Genomic DNA, 16999 nt, shown 5'->3' on the forward strand with positions numbered 1-16999 from the left:
GGTGCTGGGAGTCTGGTGCAACGCACAGGGCCTGACCTGGTGAGAGCAGGAGTGGACCTGGTGAGACGTAGGAGGGGCCCGGACAGGAGTCAACCCACAGAGCCTATAGTCCTTCACGCGCCAGAATGGTATACCTCCCAGTCCCGGCAGAGTATAGTTCAGGAGGAACGGATTGTGTGGCCCTGGTTTTTCCCTAATGGGACTGATCGAGGGTAGCTACTGGGACGTAAGTCGGGACTTGATCACCCCGGCTGGGTCACCTGAGTGAGGGGTATGAACGATGTTGGGAGACCCGAAACCCTGATGACCTTGGGATACATCACTGAGGATACGTCCCATGTGATGACCTTGGGATACATCACTGAGGATACGTCCCAGGTGCATCCATGTATGTATTTTGTTATAGCTATCTATGATTACATTGACCCGAATAGGTTCAGTACCCGATAAGAATCTGTTTGATTTATTTGTTAAAATAAACCCTGGCCTGGTTGCCGCTGGAGATAACCTGAAAAAGTCACAAAGTCACAAAATAACTCTTATTTCTTGCTTTTGTTATGACCTTAATTACACTTTCATATATCTTGTATTGGATTAGCATAACAACATAGCTGCAGGAGTATATGTAATGTCACCAAATTAAATCAATTGGCACCTGCCTGGGCTAGCTCAAAACAAGGGTCAATAGCAACAGCAGAACTCTGTGAACACACATTCTTGGGTCAACAGCTCCCCCTGGTGTGCTTGTCTTGTCTTTGCATGCTAGAACAAGCCGATGGATAATGACTGAGGCAAGAATGGATCACCATGACGTGCATTTTATATTAGCAAACCAAAGGGAACTGCCAAAGTGAAGTACACTGGACATACTAGTTTTAATGCTATTATAAGTGGTATGGGTAGGCATGGTTAATTGTCCTGGTTCTTCCAGAGCTTCTTCAGTTTGTAAAGCGGTTTCATTGTCATAATAGTAATTTGTAGTTGTAGGTCAGGTGGTTTCATTGTCATACTAGTAGTTAGTAGCTGTAGGTGGTTACTTTCATTGTAGAATGACTTTGGAGTAGGGATGGGGATTATGGATTAATGCATTGATTGATAGTTGATATGTTTTTATAAGCTTATCGATCGATTAACCGCTTAAGGTTTTATTTTTTATCTTTAACTTCCCTCAATCTACCCCCCAGAAATCTACACTTTGCTGAAAGAATACAAAAGGCATATTATATTCCTTAATCAAATATTTATGACCATTTCAGATGCAGGGTCAGGCAATGGCATCTTTGTATGAGGAATAGTCTCGTCTGTCACATCGCATGCAAAAGAAGCAGAGACGTTTCGGATAATTCGATTCATTATTAACTGTTACGTTTAATTGACTAATTTCTTAACGGCGATTAACTATTAACATCCCTAGTTCGGAGGCACTTGCTTAAAGTACACAATCATTTTAACCACTTTCTCCGTTTATATGTTGGCTATTCGAAAATAGCAGACGTACTTGTACAAGCTCACAGAGCGTGTGAAGAGTGTGTGAACTTAAGTGAGGGGCGGTCTTATGATCATACATCATCATACACCATCTCATTCTGGCCAATCACAATTTGCGTCCTCACTTTTGGGTGACATGGGAGGGGCTAGTGCCCCTCAAAAATAAATAAATCTTGTCTTCTATATTTTCAGATATGTATCCAAATAGGCCTACATATCAATTTGGGAGTCGTTGACATGAAGTCAAGCTAGTGGTCTAGGTGAATAAATCCATACAGTCTTCCAGCTCAGGAGGACTACAGTGTTCATCTTTCTGCTGTTGCCGTCCTCTCCTCCGTCTTCGTTTGTACACACTCCTTTCTTTCCTCTCCTCCGCCGCGTCACTGTTTTCTGCCATTTGTAGTTCCCGTGTGTCGGGGATTTGTAGTTCTTGTCGTAGTTCCACGGAGAGGGCAGCGTGCAGACTCTGGTAGAACCTACAGTATGGAAGGAACGGATGACCCAGAATCAGTGTAGAGCCAGGGAAGTTAGGGAACATTTACATTTATTTAAACTTTTTATTTAAACCAGGACACTCAACAACACAGGTTTGCGAAACACTAGTGTGTAATCTCCTTGGCGTTTGAGTAAATGGTGACGCCCCCCTCCTACTAGTATTGGCCGATAAAGTACAGTTTTAGACCACGACGGAGGGGCTGCCGTCTCAAGCGAAATTTGAGCCACGAGAGACACTACAGAGCGAGCGAGTTGCCGCCTCGAACGTTGTGAAGTTCGCTCAGCCCCGTTGGAGTTGCAACCCGATATGGACAGAAGAGTAAATCCTCGTCCCCCAGAGAGTCCCGCAAGTAAGGAAAGTTGCAAGGGCACGCCATTTACTCAAACCCCACGGAGATTCTGGCACTCGCTTCTGAAACTGACCGTTGTATCCGTCGGAGGTTCTCCTCCATCTTCTGGTTGGCTACCTGGACCAGGAAGTGGATGTAATCCTGGCCAACCAGGACGTTTCCCTGCAGACTAAGAGGAACCTCCAGGCCGTGGGTGCTACGAACCGCCTGGGAGGGGGCGAACAAACAACAACACACGATTGGTTGCGTTTAAATAAAATGTACTTTGTGTACTGTAAAAGGCCTACTGTACCTGTATATAGCAGAATAAAATGCTATAAAGCATACCATGGTATTTAAAATGAACTCGGTGTACTGTAATAGCAGAATGAAATGCTATAAAGCGTACCATGATTATCTTCCCAGTTTTGCCGACAGTGAGGCCAGAGTTCCTGAAGCCTGAGTTGATGGCCACCGAGTGCTGAGAACAGAAAGGACATTGAATAGAGAAGTGTGAGTGTGCTATGAGGGGAGATACAATTACATATTTAAGTCAACGATTAATTGTCACGCTAATAATTGTGATTAAGAATTTCATTGTGAATTTTTTTCTTTACATTAAACATTGGAACATAATGATTAGAAAATACAGTTCTGTTTCACTAGTAGGCCTAATTAAATAAAAATGCACAGGTCAGATATGATGAATAACTGAATTGATTTCATACTTTAAAAGGTAAACATGCTTTTGAATACAATTTAATTTCGTTTTTGTCACCTTTTAGTGATCTGAAATTAGTCTAGTAGTCTCAAGGCTCATACATAGTCTGGATTTTCGGTGGTGAGGTGACCACTGAACTACAACATGACGTCACTGAGCCGCGGTGAAGAGCAAACCACTGCCACCGCTCCAGCCCTTCTCTCTGTTTTCACTCACCACCGCTCAACGTTATTTCACCTCCGGTGGTCAGCTCACCACCGAAAATCCAGACTATGAATAGGCCTTTAGTGGACTAAACATAAGATTTTAGTCGACTGGACAGTTGATACAGTTGTACAAAACCAGTCTTTCCAGACAGAGAGCCACTGAGCTCTAGTTCTCACCAGTAGCTGTGCGTCCTCCAGCCTTCTGCACTGAACATGAAGAACGAAGGGTTCGAACTTCAACACGGCATCTCCACTCGCCCTGGACACACTGGACACCTGGACAGCACGCACACACACACACACACACACACACACACACACACACACACACACGCACACACACACACACACACACACACACACACACATTGTTTTGACCATTATTATTAGTAAGGTACTTAATATAACAAAATACATACATACATGGATGCACCTGGGACGTATCCTCAGTGATGTATCCCAAGGTCATCGGGGTTTCGGGTCTCCCAACATCATACCCCTCACTCGGGTGACCCAGCCGGGAGTGATCAAGTCCCGACTTACGTCCCAGTAGCTACCCTCGATCAGTCCCACTATAGACTAGACAGGAAAATGATCTCACCAGCTCTTCGGGTTGGCATTTCTGGTGGGAGACAAACAGCCAGACACAGTTCTGTTTCTGGACATCAGTACTCTCTGGAACCTATAGCGGACAGACAGAGACAGAAATACTAAATTGTACAGATGATGTTTTTATAGTAGCCTATTGTTTAGACTTTAGACTGATGCTTGGGTGTTGTCTATTATGGAGAATCTCAAGTATATCAATAATCAATTGTAAAGGAGTGACTCCTAAAGTGTAATTGACATGGGGAATAATGAATGGTGAATTAAATCATTACAGACTTGCCTTCAGTTGAATTGATAATACAGTTAGAAATTAATTCTTATATAGTTGAGATTCTCGGATTCTCCATAAACAACGTATACAACGCCTGATTCCACTGGGGCTCGAACCCAGGACCTTCTGCGTGTAAAGCAGACGTGATAACCACTACACTATGGAACCGTATAGCAGGGTATGAATCCCAGCCACTGCTTTATTAAATCCGTGTGTCTCTCTCTCTCACCCCATCGATGATGATAACCCTCCCAGAGCAGGAGCTGGTGGTGAAATAGTTCTCACAGGCGTTGAGGAGAGACACAATGTGGGAGATGTCTTCGTCCACACTGCCTTTCTTACTCACATCTAACCTGCGCAGGCTCTGCTTCTTCCACTGGCCGAATAATAATAACGCGTTGTTCTCCATATGCTTGTTTTATTTAATATTCCTTTCAATTAAAGAGCTGTGTGTTGCAGTGGGCAGCGTGTATACTCATCGCACTGACTGAATGCAGTGGTTTCATCATTACATTAAGAACTGTTTACGGCGCTGAACTGAACTCGCTTGCGTGTTTGTTTACATGCGTTCGCCTTTTTACATTTACACTACAGTGGCCGATAGGGGTCAACCGTGTAGTCCAGGATGTAGCCATAGGGTTGCCATGTCTGCGTATTATAAGCGATATTGTGGGCTTGTTCTTTGGCTTGTTTGTTTGTTTCTAAAGTGTAGTTGCTTATTTGGGCTTGTTTCCTAATGTTGTTTAAACCAGTGGTTCTAAAAACCTGTCTTCCCCCCCACCCCCAGACTTTTCTTTGAAAACAGCAGATTTACAAGCTCACACCGCGTCGACTCACATTGCGACGCGATGTGAGCTTTTAAGATTAAAGTGCTTTATATTGTTTTCATAGGCCTGATTATTATTGCTTATTATTTCTCTAGCTAAATCTGGCAACACGGCTAGTTGTCGCCACCTGGTGGTCTTGATGAGAGCAGCAGCACACAGACAGCAGCAGCTCGTCCCAACAGTGCATCGGGTAAGAAAGATTGTTGTTTATTTTAAATTCAACTGATTATTACTGTAATGGCGTCATCTCACATTAAGCAGTACATGTGTTGGTATCCCTGGAGTGACGTGACTGTCACAGACACGCGTTATTTTAGGCTTAATTCAAAGTTATCGTGGGTTAGTTTAGCTGGTCTGACTGACAGCGTGACTTTATACACTAGTATGGGAGCAATTCGCTTTGCAGTGTGCAGATAGATCCGGTTTAGAGCGGACACGGAAACGGTTTGTCTGCGTGCGTGGGTGCGTATGTGAAACTGTCCCGGCTGCTTAATTAATTTGTTTCGGAACTGAGCGCTATACAGTAAATGGAAACCATGTCTGTTCACTAATGCCTGCCTGCCTGGTGGTGGATTTTGGACGCAGGGTTACTTGACAATTCATTTCGATTCTTAGAAGAATCAAATTTAAATAGACATTATTGAATTGTAAAGGTGCTTTAATAGAAGCAGCTTTACTGGCATGTTTATATTGCTAAAGCAAGTGTCAAAAACAATTTAAGAAAAAACAAGAAAGTATACCAACGTTGGACGGGGTAAAAAAAAAGCATTGTGTAAACAGAGCTACATGTCACATTGCAACTTGGGAAAAACTGTCAGAAATATTCATAACAATTTCAAAAAAGCTTTTTGATATAAAATTTTCATACAACTTTTTGAAAGAAATTGCAGCAATCTTTTGGGACACTTTACAGTAGCAGCAGTTTTCTAAAACTATTAAAATAGTATATCCTACTATTTAAATTCGTGGTAAATTGGCAATAAGCTCTGTACAGTGGGTCGATATGAGGACAGAATCTCATTGTATTCCATTGGATATTAACCATCTCTTGTTTCATAACAGTTCACAAATCTTTCTATCTATTTCTCCCCAGCTATAGGAGTAAAAAAAAAAATCATTGGTCATGTTTTCAAACTCTCTTTGGGTGTATATGTAACTGTAATATGTCACACAGTTCCACAGTTACTAGTTTACACTACTATGTAAACTAGTACTGCTGCAGAATGTCCAAAGTCCGTGTGTGTGTGTGTGTGTGTGTGTGTGTGTGTGTGTGTGTGAGACTATGTGTGTGACTGTGTGCGTTCCACACAGACATGATGGCGAGCGGCTGCAGGCTGATGAGAGCCATCCGAGTCGGCGAGTTCGGAGCTCCGTCGGTCCTCAAGTTGTGTTCGGACGTCCCGGTGCCAAACCCGGGCCTGAGAGAGGTGAGAGGAGGGGCACAACCTAGAGTTCTCAAACTCTGCCCGAACCCGACCAGGCCCGACCCGACCCGACATTTTTGTCCTGGGCCTTAAATGTATGCTAATCAGTAGGGCTGGGCCGGGCCGGGCCTGGGGCTCCATGAAAAAAAAAATATATATATATATATTGAATTTGTTTAGAATAATAAAAATAATAGTTCTGTTCTGTCCGTTTGTGTATTTATCTATTATGAAGATGGTGCTGACTGGCGTTTCACTTTTTCTCTGTGTAGAGTTCTCAAATTCTGCACAAACCCGACCAGGCCCGACCCAACAGGGTCGGGCCTAAAATCTATGCTAATTAGTCGGGCCGGGCCGGGCCTAGGGCCTGATCAGTTAGGGCCCAGTTAGGCCTTAATTCTCGGGCCCGATGAGAACTCTAGTACAACCACCCTATCTATATCTGCACCACCTAGATCCAGGGGTGCCCACACTTTTTTGACTTTTTTGCCCACACTTTTTTGACTCTACCCACCGAAAAACCTTTTTTGAAAATAGTTTTCCCGGGGGGGGCTTTGGAATAGCGGCGCTGACATTTGATATAAGACAAATGCACTTGGAATGGGAAATAGAGGGGGAGAAATGGAATAGGTAGAGGTTTTTTGTATTTAATTTGTAATGCTACTGAAGTTTTTGTGCACAGCAACACTCTTGAAAACAAAATATTGCATTGTGGGTTGAGCTGACATATAGGCCCTTTTGATGTCAATCAATCAAGTCACCTTATTTCAAGTGGCAGATGTCAAAAATATACATTTTTATATTTCAATTAAATATTCTTTAGGGCCATGTCATGTGATCTACCTGTACAGCCTTTGTGATCTACTGGTAGATCGCAATCTACCTTTTGGGCAGCCCTGACCTAGACCACTATAGACTAGTGTTGATTTCGTCGACTAAAAATATGACGATTTTTTTTCGTCAACTACCTTTTTTCACTGACGAAAACTAAATGAAAACTGATGACGTGTGTGTGTACATGCGTGCGTTCTCTCTCTCATGTAGGTGTTAATCCGTGTCCACGCGTGTGGAGTCAACCCTGTGGAGACGTACATCCGAGCCGGGACGTACTCCCGCAAACCCAGCCTGCCGTACACGCCGGGCAGCGACGTGTCTGGGGTGGTGGAGGCAGTGGGCCAGGGAGTCACTGCACTGAAGGTGAGTGGAGGAGGTGGTGGTGGCAGTGGGCCAGGGAGTCACTGCTCTGAAGGTGAGTGGAGGCCGGGGGGCAGGGAGTCACTGCTCTGAAGGTGAGTGGAGGCCGGGGGGCAGGGAGTCACTGCTCTGAAGGTGAGTGGTGGAGGCAGTGGGCCAGGGAGTCACTGCTCTGAAGGTGAGTGGAGGCAGTGGGGCAGGGAGTCACTGCTCTGAAGGTGAGTGGAGGCCGGGGGGCAGGGAGTCACTGCACTGAAGGTGAGTGGAGGCCGTGGGGCAGGGAGTCACTGCTCTGAAGGTGAGTGGAGGCCGGGGGGCAGGGAGTCACTGCTCTGAAGGTGAGTGGAGGCCGGGGGGCAGGGAGTCACTGCACTGAAGGTGAGTGGAGGCCGCGGGGCAGGGAGTCACTGCACTGAAGGTGAGTGGAGGCCGCGGGGCAGGGAGTCACTGCTCTGAAGGTGAGTGGAGGAGGTGGTGGAGGCAGTGGGCCAGGGAGTCACTGCTCTGAAGGTGAGTGGAGGAGGTGGTGGAGGCAGTGGGCCAGGGAGTCACTGCTCTGAAGGTGAGTGGAGGAGGTGGTGGAGGCAGTGGGCCATGGAGTCAATGCTCTGAAGGTGAGTGGAGGCCGGGGGGCAGGGAGTCACTGCTCTGAAGGTGAGTGGAGGAGGTGGTGGAGGCAGTTCTGTTGGGCAGGGAGGATTGGGGAATTGAGGCAAAATTAATTGTAATGTAGTAATCCATCCATAAGACCAATAATCGCCACAAACGAATACCTTCATGGCGATGTTTTCTTGTAGTATACAAGAGGGCAAGGCCCAAGGTTAGACACGATTCAGGTTAGAATTCTGCATTTAAGGGGTATGTTTAGACTAGAGTTAATGTGAGGGTTAGTTTTTGTGTTTTAAAAAATGGGGATTTTAAAGTTAGGATTGGGTCTGATTGTAGGTTAATGTTAGGGCTAGGCTTGGCTTTTATTGTAAGCACCGCACTCTGACTTCTGGTGCGCTTAGATTAACGTCATATAAACTAAGGCACTGGGTTGCATACAGTGGCAAGAGTGAGTTTAAACTCTTTGTAAAAACTCTTTTTACAAAGTTTTAGGCTTTTTCGGCTATCCAGCCTTCGTCAGTGACTGTGGAGTTCCCAAACTCACCATACACAGATCCACGGAGTACAAACTGTGTGTGTTCCAGGCTGGTGACAGAGTGTTCACCACAGTGTGTGTTCTGATGTGTTCCAGGCCGGTGACAGAGTGTTCACCACAGTGTGTGTGTGTTCTGTGTTCCAGGCTGGTGACAGAGTGTTCACCACAGTGTGTGTTCTGTCTGTGTTCCAGGCTGGTGACAGAGTCTTCACCACAGTGTGTGTGTGTGTGTGTGTTCTGTGTTCCAGGCCGGTGACAGAGTCTTCACCACAGTGTGTGTGTGTGTGTGTGTGTTCTGTGTTCCAGGCCGGTGACAGAGTCTTCACCACAGTGTGTGTGTGTGTTCTGTGTTCCAGGCCGGTGACAGAGTCTTCACCTGACCACAGTGTGTGTGTGTGTTCTGTGTTCCAGGCCGGTGACAGAGTCTTCACCACAGTGTGTGTGTGTGTGTGTGTGTGTGTGTGTGTTCTGTGTTCCAGGCCGGTGACAGAGTCTTCACCACAGTGTGTGTGTGTGTGTGTGTTCTGTGTTCCAGGCCGGTGACAGAGTGTTCACCACGGCCACAGAGTCGGGAGGATACGCGGAGTACGCCGTAGCCACGGAAGCCTCTGTCCACACGCTGCCTGACGCTCTGGACTTCACCCAGGGAGCTGCCATCGGTGTGCCGTACTTCACTGCATACCGAGCCCTGGTCCACAAGTAAGACTATCGTAGCTTATGTACTTCACTGCATACCGAGCCCTGGTCCACAAGTAAGACTATCGTAGTTTATGTACTTCACTGCATACCGAGCCCTGGTCCACAAGTAAGACTGCAGTAGTTTATGTACTTCACTGCATACCGAGCCCTGGTCCACAAGTAAGACTACAGTAGTTTATGTACTTCACTGCATACCGAGCCCTGGTCCACAAGTAAAACTACAGTAGTTTATGTACTTCACTGCATAGTGCATACCAAGAATATAGTAGTTTATGTACTTCACTGCATACAGAGCCCTGGTCCACAAGTAGTAAGACTACAGTAGTTTATGTACTTCACTGCATAGTGCATACCAAGAATATAGTAGTTTTATGTACTTCACTGCATAGTGCATACTAAGAGACTATAGAGCGTCACAGTCCCGCCCCCTGCTAGGGCCCAGGAAATTATTCCCTGTTCATTTTCCTCATAGACTTTTCAAAAAGTATTTATTCAAAGAGCTTTTAAGCCTCGCACAAAGACAACTGGAGTTGTGGCAAATTATGACAACAAACAAAGAATTAGAAAGAAGAAAAAGAACGCCAGTTACAATCTTTTTTTCGTTTTTCTTCTTGCCTGGCGTCGTCATGAAAGGGGGCGGCGCCGCTCTATAGGAGAACCATACTCTGACTGCATACTGAGCACTGATTTCAAGCTAACTTGAGCCACGTGAGGCCTTGCACAAGCCGTGTAGAGTTACGGATGTCTCGCGTGACATCATCATCAATTTACATTTTAGGCATTTAGCAGATGCTCTTAATCCAGAGCGATTTACAGTCGCTGCATGCCACCAAGAGGAAGAGGAAGTGATGCACACATGTCACGCAGATGAAGGCTCATGTGACACTGGAAACGGGTGGATAGAGGGAAATGAGATCAAATCAAATCACATTTATTTATATAGCTCATTTAAAAACAACTCTCATCATTGTACCAATGTGCTTCACAAATGCAATACAATACAGTACAGTGCAGAAGACGTCAATAATAAAACAACAGGCATACGGTATAGGACAGAATAATCTAAAAGGAAAGGTGCAGGATCATGTCGGTGATGCAAAGGCTTGTGAATATTAAAATGTTTTAAGTGGTGATTTAACCTTTTTTAGGCGGGAACCCGTTTTGGTGTTAGCATTACGTTATGCTTTAGCTATTTTATAATAGCAGATCTACGAGCTGTAGGTCTGCTATTTCATTTTTTTTGAAGAGTGACTGACATAGAAGATCTTTTTTTAATCTGATCTCGGGTCAGAATGGGTTAAAGGACTCAACGGAGGGCGCAGACCTCACCGCGAGGGGAATGCTGTTCCACTGAGTGGGGGGGCTGAGACAGCAAAGGCCCCTGAGACTCTTCTTTGTGTGCAGAACCCCTAATATAAGAGACCCCTGATTGTTCTGTTCTGTGTTGCAGAGCTCACGCCAAGGCCGGAGAGACGGTTCTGGTCCACGGAGCGAGTGGAGGGGTGAGACCGGCTCTGTTTCTCTGCACTACAGATGATAGAGCCGTGGTTCACAGACCTTTTCATGTCAAGGACCCCCAAATTGACACTAATTAGCCCACGGACCCCCATTTGAAAACATATGCCAGGGACCCCCATAAGAGAAGATTTTCACAGCTCTAGCAGTGATTCTCAACCCTTTTAATTTCAAGGACCCCCAGTTTGACATGATGCATTGATGCATTAGTCTACGCCTCTACGGACCCCTATTTGATGGCATTTCTATCTCTGGCTCCCCCAATTTATGTTGTAAAATCAATGTTAATTTAACTGTTCATTAAACTGCCTCCCCCTGGCCAGCCGGGGCGCCTGATGGAGGGGAAAGGAACTGGTTGGAATAACGTGTTCCTTTCCACGCGCTACGTCCAACCAGGGAAACTCCCCCCTGTCAGGTGTAAAGGAGCAACTTGGACACTCAGGCATGAAGGAAGCATGAGTTCAAGTCCGTTGCTCTCCCCTTGTCCCCCATATATGGGGACTAGGTTAGTGGAGGGTGTGTAGAGCCAAAATGGACCCGTTATATCAGCTATTTTTTGTCATCAGGAATCTGGTGTTAAAAATGGTCTGTCTTGTGTGTGCGTGCGTGTATGTGTGTGAGCATAGCACTTTAGATAGTATTTTTAAACAGTCTTAAAGCATGTTACGTAGACAGCACTAGAATTGCATTTTATGTAGTCATAGCACTTTATAGTACACATGTATAATATATAATATAGTATAGTGTGTATAGTTTACATAGATACTCCACTGTTACGTTCTTAGCTTACGCATGTTTCATGATAACTACTTTTTATATATGTTATGTATGCCATGCTTTTTGTTACTGCTTAATGTAAGTCGCTCTGGATTAACCGCTTTTGGTGTTAGCATCATGTTATGCTTTAGCTATTGAAAAATAGCAGATCTACAAGCTCGTAGCGCGCCACTCGGTGGCGTGCTACGAGCTTTGTAGATCTGCTAAAAATTGAAGAACGACTGACATAGAAACTTTTTCAGAAAACTGTCAGGATGTAGAAGATATTTTCAGAATCTGATCTCAGGTCAGAATGGGTTAAGAGCGTCTGCTAAATGCCTAAATTGTGTGTGTGTGTGTGTGTGTGTGTGTGTGTGTGTGTGTGTGCGTGCTTGTGCGTGCGCTCAACCTGCAGGTGGGTGTGGCAGCGTGCCAGCTGTCCCGGGCCTTGGGTCTGAGGGTTCTGGGGACAGCGGGCACTCCAGAGGGAATGGAGCTGGTTCTGAACAACGGGGCGCACCTCTGCTTCAACCACCGAGAACAGGACTACACCCAGAAGATCATGGTACACGCACGCACGTATACACGCACGCACACACACACACACACACACACACATACACACACATACACACACACACACACACACACACACACCATCATGGACTTTGGACTCAAAGTCCACTGTTGATTTTGACACCAATCATTTTCTCTTTCACGTTTTCCTCTTTCTTATATTATTTATTAACAATTTGGCCAATGTTTGACCAGTTTTTGAGTGGTGCAACCACTCCTACAACCAGCAATGTCCGTGTACACCTATGTATGTATGTGTTAATGAGTACCAGTAGGGGCGCTGTTGTGCCATGCAGAAACAGAGAGAGAGAGACAGTGCTGACAGATTGTTGCCTGCTAATGAGAGAGAGAGAGGAGGAGGGGGGGGGGGGGGGAGAGGGGAGTTGCTCCACTCGGTTCACACGGGTGTGATTTTTATAGTACCATTGACTTTTGATGTGTGTGTGTGTGTGTGTGTGTGTGTGTGTGTGTGTGTGTCTGTGTGTCTGTGCTGCATACTCTAGGAAGCTACAGACGGCCGTGGCGTGGATGTGATCGTAGAGATGTTATCAAACGTCAACCTCGGTAACGACCTGCACATGTTGACCTACGGAGGACGAGTTACGGTCTGTCTGTCTGTCTGTCTGTCTGTCTGTCGGTCGCCACGACTGATTCCATAAAAGAAAGCATGTCATATACTGTATCTATGGAAACCGTGTCATGCAGTGAATTTAGGCTATCCACGCTGTAGAGTCTAATAGCCTATTTTCAGGTTATTTGTTAAAAAGCATTAAAGAGCATCTGAAGTGGTCAAACTAGCAATAGAACGCATGTTCAATGGTGTTCAATGGTTCAATGGTGTTCAATGGTGTTGTTCAATGTCGACGCAGATATGGTTCTTTTGATGCTTTTGTGTGACGCTGTAGCGTTGATCAAGCAGGGCATTAACTTACGAAAAACACAAAAAGTTAATATATGAAGATGAGAGACAGCAACGATATACCGGTAATTACAGTTAGCATCTGTATTAGAGGGTTTAAGTGGTTAATGTGATCTCTTGCTTTTGTGTGTGTGTGTGTGTGTGTGTGTGTGTGTGTGTTCCAGGTGGTTGGCAGTAGAGGACCTGTAGAGATCAACCCAAGAGACACCATGATCAAAGAGAGCACCATTGTGGGCGTGGCTCTGTTCTGTGCTACACCGGTAAGAGGACCTGCGTCTATCTGCATTTTGGGTCGAAATTTAAAAAATGTCTTCTAAATCCTGACAGTTTTCTGAAATACCTATGTTTCTATATCAGTGGTGCTCAATATTTCATGTCAAGGAACCCAAAATCTTTATGTAAGAGGCCGTTGAACCCCATCTAAAAATATGTTGTTCCAGGGACCCCATATATTCCAAATTTGCTCCACATTTTCACGATTATTTTCAAAAATAGCAGACCTACAAGCTTGTAGATCTGCTATTTTTCAATAGCTAAATTATGCCATATAATGTTTAAATCACCAAAAGGGGCTCCCGCTCAAAATAGGTTAAAGACTTCCTATTGAGAGATGTTCAAATGTTATCAAGACTGCAGTGACCTAAAGCTGCAACCTGTCCCAGAATGTACTTCTTTAGGTCACAAGAATCGTGACGCAAACAGCAGTGGGTAAATGCAGGATCTTTGTAAGATAATTGATTAATAATAGTTAATAGTTCTCTGTCATTTGCTACCGTAAGAGAAGAAAATGGAATGGTGAGTTGAGTGAATTGTTACATTAGACTAGCAGTGATGTAAATAGGTTTTCAATGTAAATGAGTCCCGGGATGCAGGGATGGTCTTTTAGAAATGAGTCCCAGGGACATTTTATGAGTCCCACTTCAACGACGTTAGGAGTCATATTTTGCCATTTAATTTTATGGTTATAATGTGGTTAATATTCATGTAGAAAACAGAAGAAGAAATTATTATTATAACTTAAGCTAGCAAAATAAACAAGAATTAAAAAAACAGTACAGTAGTACAGTAGAGCATCCCGTGGATGCAGAGGTCGTCGTTTTATTGCGTCCCTTAACTATAAAAACTGTGTTTTGGGATGCAAAACGCACCCTATTTTAACCCATTCTGACCTGAGATCAGATTCATACGAGGTTTCCACTGGACACACACTGGTCTGATTAACCCATTCTGACCTGAGATCAGATTCTAAAAATGTCAGTCGTTCTTCGATTTTTCAAAAATAGCAGACCTACAAGCTCGTAGCGCGCCACTCGGTGGCGTGCTACGAGCTTGTAGATCTGCTGTTTTTCAATAGCTAAAGCATAACATGATGCTAACACCAAAACGGGTTCCCGTTCAGAATGGGTTAATCTCTGGACTAGGCAGTCTCTTCCAAACTACTGGAGTTTCCCCTGGCCGGCTTCACTGCATGACATTTGGAAGCTGAGGCTGAATGAATGAGGAAAAACAACGCGGAACGCCGAAAAACCACACAACTTCTCGGCAACACCAAACAGCCAAAAAGCTTATAGGATGGTTTTTCCCCTTGGTCTGAGCCGCAGATGCGACGTTATTATAATCGGTCGCGTTATCGGCCAAAAGAAATGCCCATTTCGGTATCGAGTCGTCAGATTATTGTCACCGATATCAATGATGCAATGACAATGTGGCCTGTACGTTTTACTATTCAATCACACACTATGCAACAAAATAGTCTTCCTTGTGCTGGATATTTCTTTAGCATCGGACCGTTGGAAACAACTCGACATCAGTCACATTTATGCACTGACTTAAATGTCCACCAGATGACACTGACCACACACGCATGCACATTGCTATTATAATGCAACAATTCCCACAGTGCCCGTCAGTGCCTTTGTAGTCTCAGAGCAGCAGATAACAATGTAATATATCGGAATCCGTATCGGCCCGATATGACCCTGCAAATAACTGGAGTTCAGATTTTATCTCGGTTCTGAAAGTATAAGTAGGCGTCGGCCTTATAAGTCTTTTCCCCCTGTGTGCCTCCTCCCCCTTTTCTGTCCTCCTCCAATCAGGAAGAGAAGAGGGAGTGCGGGGCGGCGCTCTGCGCGGGGATGGAGGCCGGTTGGCTGCGTCCGGCCGTCGGCCGCCACTACTCGCTGGACGCGGCCGCCCAGGCCCACCGTGACATCATCCAATGCCCCGGGGCTGCTGGGAAGCTGGTGCTGATCATGTGACCAACCCGCCACCATGACATCATCCAATGTCCCCGGGGAGGGGGGGGGGCTCGCGTGGAATCTTCTTCGGGTTTGAGTAAAAAACCCTCGTCAGAAGCAGTGAATGTGGTGTACTGAAATGTATGTGTGCAACATTTGTACCGAAATGAATAGACCTAAAAATAATAATATTCACAGAGATTGTATAGAATCCATGTTGAATATCAAAATTCTCACATTGCAGTCTTTATTTTGACGGTACACGGGACGCATTTATATACAGTTACCGACCGTTCAAAGTGCTTCACATTCACACAGTCTGTGGAAACCATGCAAGGCAGCGGTGGCCGAACGGTTTGCGGAGCGGTCTTGATATCGGAAGGTCGCTAGTTCGTATCCCCGGACCGGCACGTTAAAATTACCACCGCTGAAGTGCCCTTGGACAAGGCATTGAAACCCCTACCATGAAATGTTCTATGAGCAGGGCCTGGCTGTAAACAAGTTCTTGAGCTTAGTCCAGTTACCCTGCAGGGTAAACATAGTACCTTTGCTTTCCTTTACCACCACCAACCTGCTCACTGGGGCCCCTTTTCCTACAAAAGAACTTTGGTTCTATATAGAACTGTTTCCGTTCTAGATTCTTGGAACCGTGGTGCTAAGCTTTCACGGAACCATTTTTTCGCTTTCAGTTCCGAACCAACTTATTAGCGTTTCCGAATTCTGAACCAGTTAATTTTCAGTGGAAACGCTCTGAACTGGTTCAATATTAGGTAGGGAAAAAAACGGAACGGAACCGGTTCAACCCCGGGGGAAAAGGGGCCAGAGAGCAGTCTTGCTCAAGGACACTCTGACACGCAGGAGGAGGAGCCTGGGATCAAACCTGCAACCGTACAGAGGTTTCCAAGACCTCTGTCGGCTGTTTGAGCTAAATCAAGACGATTGTGTAAACTGCGTACAATGGATAATTTTTCTAAAAACAAATATATGAAATAATCAAGATTAACTTTATTTTAATTTAAAATGTACTGTACATCTATATGACATTTTAATTGTTGCATAAAATGTAACCATTTTAGAGTAAATAATTATTTTTTGAATAAATGTCAGCTTGACTTCTGAATGGGTAGGTCTGTACTTGAGTCAATGTGCCGTATATATTGAAAGTCAATTTAATATCATTCTGCTAAACTACAAGTATCACACAGTGGACAAAAACCTACAAGCGTGAGCTTGTACATCGGATATTTTCAGCATGGAACCAAGTGTAAAGTCGTCCATTACGACGCCATCGAGGCCCGCCAATACTTTTTGACTAAAACATGACTAAACCTAAACGGAATTTTAGTCCAAAGACACTGACTAAAACTAAATCAAAATTAGCTGTAAAATTGCAATGGCTAAACTTATGTAATTTAAATAGCATTTTATGTAGACTCATAAACTCGTAGTTTCATTGTACAGATATTGTACTTTAGACGGATGTTAGGTTCTTATCTTGCTTATGATCTATTTCTATGTATTTGTTATACTGTACTATGTGTTCTCTCTTACTGTAAATAGCTCTGGATTAAGAGCGTCTGCTAAATGCC

At 44.7% G+C, this 16999-nt stretch overlaps 2 protein-coding genes across 3 annotated transcripts; one reads left to right on the forward strand and one right to left on the reverse strand.

The window, feature by feature from the left end:
* Positions 1-875: 875 nt before the first annotated feature.
* tyw3 (tRNA-yW synthesizing protein 3 homolog) lies at positions 876-4681 on the reverse strand. The gene is made up of 6 exons (XM_080778743.1): positions 4349-4681; positions 3841-3921; positions 3417-3515; positions 2722-2793; positions 2407-2540; positions 876-1964 (listed from the first exon to the last, which is right to left on the reverse strand). Exons 1-6 carry the CDS (start codon positions 4526-4528, stop codon positions 1745-1747), a joined length of 786 nt encoding a protein of 261 aa, XP_080634869.1. The 5' UTR covers positions 4529-4681; the 3' UTR covers positions 876-1744.
* A 411-nt stretch (positions 4682-5092) lies between these two features.
* cryz (crystallin, zeta (quinone reductase)) lies at positions 5093-16528 on the forward strand. 2 transcript variants are annotated; one of them, XM_080778742.1, is made up of 10 exons: positions 5093-5136; positions 6258-6373; positions 7415-7528; positions 7581-7619; positions 9244-9407; positions 10858-10909; positions 12094-12243; positions 12758-12859; positions 13338-13433; positions 15270-16528. In XM_080778742.1, exons 2-10 carry the CDS (start codon positions 6260-6262, stop codon positions 15429-15431), a joined length of 993 nt encoding a protein of 330 aa, XP_080634868.1. In that variant the 5' UTR covers positions 5093-5136; positions 6258-6259; the 3' UTR covers positions 15432-16528. The 2 variants fall into 2 exon arrangements, with proteins under 2 accessions (XP_080634868.1, XP_080634867.1); XM_080778741.1 differs by lacking the exon at positions 7581-7619 and having other exon boundaries at positions 7415-7567.
* Positions 16529-16999: the final 471 nt, after the last annotated feature.

This window comes from Protomyctophum bolini (genome assembly GCF_963924005.1).
Source record: "Protomyctophum bolini genome assembly, chromosome: 12".
NCBI lineage: Eukaryota > Metazoa > Chordata > Actinopteri > Myctophiformes > Myctophidae > Protomyctophum > Protomyctophum bolini.

Coding starts and splice junctions, on each gene's coding strand:
- tyw3 (XM_080778743.1), bottom strand. CDS start 4,528: ATGGAGAACAACGCGTTATTATTATTCGGCCAGTGGAAGAAGCAGAGC. Junction 2,794..3,416: donor TGGAGGACGCACAGCTACTG/GTGAGAACTAGA, acceptor TTCTGTTCTCAG/CACTCGGTGGCCATCAACTC. Junction 1,965..2,406: donor AACCTCCGACGGATACAACG/GTCAGTTTCAGA, acceptor TCCATACTGTAG/GTTCTACCAGAGTCTGCACG.
- cryz (XM_080778741.1), top strand. CDS start 6,260: ATGATGGCGAGCGGCTGCAGGCTGATGAGAGCCATCCGAGTCGGCGAG. Junction 9,408..10,857: donor TACCGAGCCCTGGTCCACAA/GTAAGACTATCG, acceptor TCTGTGTTGCAG/AGCTCACGCCAAGGCCGGAG. Junction 12,860..13,337: donor CCTACGGAGGACGAGTTACG/GTCTGTCTGTCT, acceptor TGTGTGTTCCAG/GTGGTTGGCAGTAGAGGACC.